Genomic DNA, 5,036 nt, shown 5'->3' with positions numbered 1-5,036 from the left:
CAAAAAGTTCTTTGTTTTAGATGTGAATTCATTTATATTAAACTTGTTATATGCACTCCATATCTATGAAACATTAGATAATTTATAAATAATATTTGCAAAATGTGATTAAAAAACAATATTGTTACAGTAATAACTAGCATATTTAATAAAATCGTTTCATAACTGGTTTATTTATGAACAACTGAGTACGCTTTTGTGGAAACGAGAATAATTTCTTTTTGCTCATTTTCTGTTTAGCTAGCCAAATATGTTAATTATACAGATTTTGACTTAGCAAGGGTGTAGTTGTGGGTCATAAATTCATAAATGACTGTTACATTGTTTCACTGGCTAAGGCTAAGGGGTATACATCACTATTTGTTGCGTTTATACCACGTCAATTTTTTCCATCAATCAAGATCACCCTTCAACTAAGGGTATACACCACTAATCTCATTCTTCATTTTCTATGTCCTTTTTACTTATCAATAATATTTATAAAAAAAATTAAAAATAACACTATTTATAAAATGAAAAAAAAAACGCATGAATTTAAAACTTATACTATTTACATTTCTATTTTTTAATTTTAAGTATTTATTTTTAGTATAAGCTACATCTAATTGAAAAAAATACAAAACAAAAACTAAAAAGTATACACTAATATAATGAAGTCTTTAAAAAAATTATTATATTGAACCAACCAATCCTCATCTTCTTTAACCTAACCTTTCAACATACTCACCTTCTTCACCACCAGAAAACTCGTCAAAAAACCCCTCCAATGTCGGCCTATTTCTTCCTCCTTAAAATAAAAAACCCATCCACCACCTGCCCACTTCTTTCAGCTATATATATATATATATATATATATAGAGAGAGAGAGAGAGAGAGAATGAATACGCTAATGCCTTATCGTACAAAACGTACGCGACATCTGGGAGCGTCGATCTATACCTTCGATTCAATTGCGATAAGTTGAGAAGATTCAGTATATTTTCAGCGAGAAGGGTACTATTGTCTTTTTGATACGAAATCTAAATGTAGTAATTTGCGTATAAACGGTTACGATCCTGATATTTAGCCTAATCAAAATCAATTTTGTAGCGAAATCAAATCAATTGAGTATACGAATCAGTTTTCAACCGATTTTTGATCTAGTCACGGGTTCAAATCCTGTCATCCCTACCCATTACTACTCCTTTGAGTAGTAATGAGGTATTTTTTAAGATCAACTCACAATGGACATATCATATAGAATCTTTTATTCTTATGACACTATATAGGATGCATACAAGATGTATAGGGGCCAATTCTTTTCTTTATTCTTTACAGTATTCTCTTTTATGATAAGAAAGCGCTTAGTTCAGTTCGGTAGAACGCGGGTCTCCAAAACCCGATGTCGTAGGTTCAAACCCTTCAGAGCGTGATTCAGATCTTATTTAATTGGGGTTTTGAAATGGAAGACGGTCGTGAATGTAAGTTTTTGCTCTGTTTGAACTAATCGACATTAGTTGTATACTATGTTTTTAATCGGACAGAAATCTGCATGTTAGTGTTTTATGTCACATGATAATTGATTAGTTTAGTTTGCGAACGTGTTACGGGCGTGTGCACATTACCAGTGTGTTAACATGGTTGATTTTTGGTGTTCATAGTATGAGCGTATCATGAGCGTGTTAACATGATTACTTTTGATGTTTTAGAATATGAGCGTTTTATGAGCGTAACATGCTAGTGTTGATGTTGATATTCATTTTTATTCATGCTATTTGTATGAGTTGTATTACGAGCGTGTTGAAATGATTGATTTTGATGTTTTATAATATGAGCGTTTTTTGAGCGTAACATGCTAGTGTTGAGGTTAATATTCAATTTTATTCATGCTTTTTGTATGAGCATTTCATGAGCGTGTAATATACGTATTATATATATATATGTAATGCAGATGATTCAAGTGTTTTGGTTGAAGATCAAGGGGATGATATTAATCTTGAAGTTGCTTCTACTTACAAACCTGTTAAAGGAATGATGTTTTCGTCAACTGATCAAACATTTGATTTTTATAGTGAATATGCTAAGAAGACTGGATTTGGGGTTCGCAAATGTGGATCGTACATGCATGATGGTGTACTAAAGACCAAATATTTTACATGTTATAAAGAATGTCACAAGCCAGCCAAAATGTATGATTCAAAAGTTGATTATAATGAATCAAATAAGCCATATTATAAAAGGAAGAAAAGACCCACAATTAGATGTGGTTGTAATGCACATCTACAGTTAAAATCTGTTGAGGTGTAATTTTTGAAGTACATGATTTTGTTGAAGGCCATAATCATAGTATGGTAGCAGATTGTGATATGCAGTTTGTTCGACCAGCAAGGAAGTTAACACATGTCCAAGAGGAAACTATTTATGAGTTGTTTAATTTGAACTTGGAACATGTTAAAGCGTTTAACCTTATGAGAACACAGTATGGTGGTTTTGAAAAAGTGGGTGCAACTAAAGATGATTGTAAGAATTTTAAACAAGGTTTGAATTGTTTTATTGGAGAGTATGATGCTGAAATGATTGTTCAGAGATTGTGTGCGAAGAAAACATTTTCATCTGATTATTCATTTGAATATGATGTTAATGACAATGGTGAGTTAACTCGTGTTTTTTGGGCTGATGGGATTTCAAAGAGTTATTATCTTGCATTTGGGGATATTATATCTTTTGATGCTACATTTAAGACTAACAAGTAAGTTATTGATCAATACAGTTTGCAATACAAAATTCTTTGTATTAGTTTTTGTGCTTTTTTGTATTATATCTTCAACATGTTTTGTTTTAACATTTTTCACTCAAGCATCAATTTGTTAAGTATTCTTATCAACATCTTTTGTTTAACATCATTCTTTTTATCCCCTACCTTCTTAGCTTTAACTGAATCACACATAGAACGCTTAATAAACACCTAAGACTACATTCAGATTAATTGCATACGTCAAGATGGTATAATCATCCCAAACGCTTATAAAACTCTTACAAACATATCTAGAATTAACTGCATGCATCAAGATGATACAATCATCCCAAACGCTTATAAAACGCTTACAAACATATCCAAAACTAATTGCAAACATCAAGATGATATAATCATCCTAAACGATTATAAAACGCTTACAAACACATCCAGAATTAATTGCATACAAGCAGATGATACAATTATAATAAACGCTTTGTAAATGATTAAGATTATATCCATATTAACACAATCATAAAACGCTTGTACTACGCTTAAGCCCAAAATTAAAACATAATTTCACTAGAAAAATATAGATGATACTAAGCAACAAACGCTTACAAAATCAACAGTTACATTTTTACAATGATTAAACCCTAAAACGATTACATGAATTATAAAAAACCACCTTATTTGTCAGTAATTTGGGGTCTATCTTGGTTTTCTTTTGATCTTCTTTCCTTTCTCAAAGGAGATGATTCAGGGTTCTTCGTTTTTTCCATCTTCGTTCTTCGTCTAGTGTGGTTCAGTTGATTTTTATGGTAGTTGCTGAGTACGCTTAATCGCCGCCGGGTTTAGTTCGATTTATTTTTCGAGTGATTTTAGGGATGTTTAGGGAGATTATTTGACGATCTTACCCTTTTAGAAGAATCCAGGCGCGTGTTTTGAAATTTTTGATCGGACGCTTGAATTTCTCGCGTACCTATCGCATGATAAGACATTAGTGTACAGTAACCGTTCTCTCTCTCACACACACACTCTCTATATATATATATCTACCTATTCTAATAAAATAAAATAATTGTGACACATGTCATGTATGGTTAAACCTCACAATTTTTTTTCCTCCAAAACTTAAATATTAATTAACCCTAATACATGTCCATATTCACTTTCCTTTTATATATAATTTATATTATATTTATACATTTAAATATAAATATTAACATATTTTTTACAATATATTTCAAAATACTTTGTGAAATTCAAAACTTACAACAAACCATGTTTGTTAAATATTAAAAAGAATATATAATATCAAATGTTATCATTATATGTTTTATTATGTATATAACAATGAAGATTATAAAGAAAAACAAAACACGAACATGTTTTCATTTACAAAGTAATTTTTTTTTAATTATTAAATCATAATCTATGCTTAAAAGTTGATTCATTTTTCTAGATAAATCCATTTATCTAATATTATTATTGTAAATTTTCATATATTATAAATTTTAAATACATGCTTTAAATCTATTAATTTATTTTTTCGGTTAATTTAGTAAACTATATATCTTTTAGGTTAATTTAGTAAATATATACCAATCACTTTCATATATAACAAAGTTTATCATATTTAATTTCTAGGTTTTTTTTATCAACGATTGTTTCGGGTTTTGTGAAACTTAAATTTGGTTTTTACAATAAAAAATTGGTAAATAGATTGTTTGGTAAAAGTTAACTATATTTTGGTCAAAATTTGTTATGGGTCGAAAATGAAAAAACTTAGTATATTTAAAAGTTTGAGAATGCAAATAGATTTATTGTCAAATTTGTTACGGGTTTAAAGTGTTGACTTGAAATGTCAAACGAATAAATGTTAGAATTTTAAACATTATTTGGGTTTCAAATTTATTATCAAGAACATTTTTGGAAAAAAATCAAAAGGTTCGTGTAAGGCTCCGTTACCGGTGCCCTACTTTGGACGTTGGATTTACTTATAAACACAGTTCTAGACATCAAAGTTAAATAAAACTTTCGCGGAATATAAAAATTTTCATTAAACATCACATGATAATTCTTAACTTGTCTTAAACAACCATCTTGTCTTTAAAATTAAAGCGTAACTGATAATATCAAAACATCATGACAAATCTTCAGATGCCAGTCTCTTCAATCTTGCCATGTGTCCTGCTCAAACCAGCTGTCTCAGTCTGTTAACCTGCGTGCATACTAAAAGTCAGCTACGCTGAGTGAGTTCTAGTTAATCAAATCACTTACTTTACGTACACATATACGTGCCCGAAGGTACGCATTACAT

The 5,036-nt window shown here is 29.9% G+C and overlaps 1 protein-coding gene across 1 annotated transcript; it reads left to right on the top strand.

The window, feature by feature from the left end:
- Positions 1 to 1,441: 1,441 nt before the first annotated feature.
- Positions 1,442 to 2,732, top strand: LOC143549017 (protein FAR-RED IMPAIRED RESPONSE 1-like). The gene is made up of 3 exons (XM_077040033.1): positions 1,442 to 1,460; positions 1,931 to 2,110; positions 2,296 to 2,732. Exons 1-3 carry the CDS (start codon positions 1,442 to 1,444, stop codon positions 2,730 to 2,732), a joined length of 636 nt encoding a protein of 211 aa, XP_076896148.1.
- Positions 2,733 to 5,036: the final 2,304 nt, after the last annotated feature.

The sequence above is a fragment of the Bidens hawaiensis genome, unplaced genomic scaffold, assembly GCF_021521415.1.
Source record: "Bidens hawaiensis isolate Kalapana, Puna unplaced genomic scaffold, B.hawaiensis_p1.1 tig00015383_1, whole genome shotgun sequence".
Lineage (NCBI taxonomy): Eukaryota > Viridiplantae > Streptophyta > Magnoliopsida > Asterales > Asteraceae > Bidens > Bidens hawaiensis.
The sequence above is the reverse complement of the archived record's forward strand: the minus strand, read 5'-3'. Positions and strand labels throughout refer to the sequence as shown.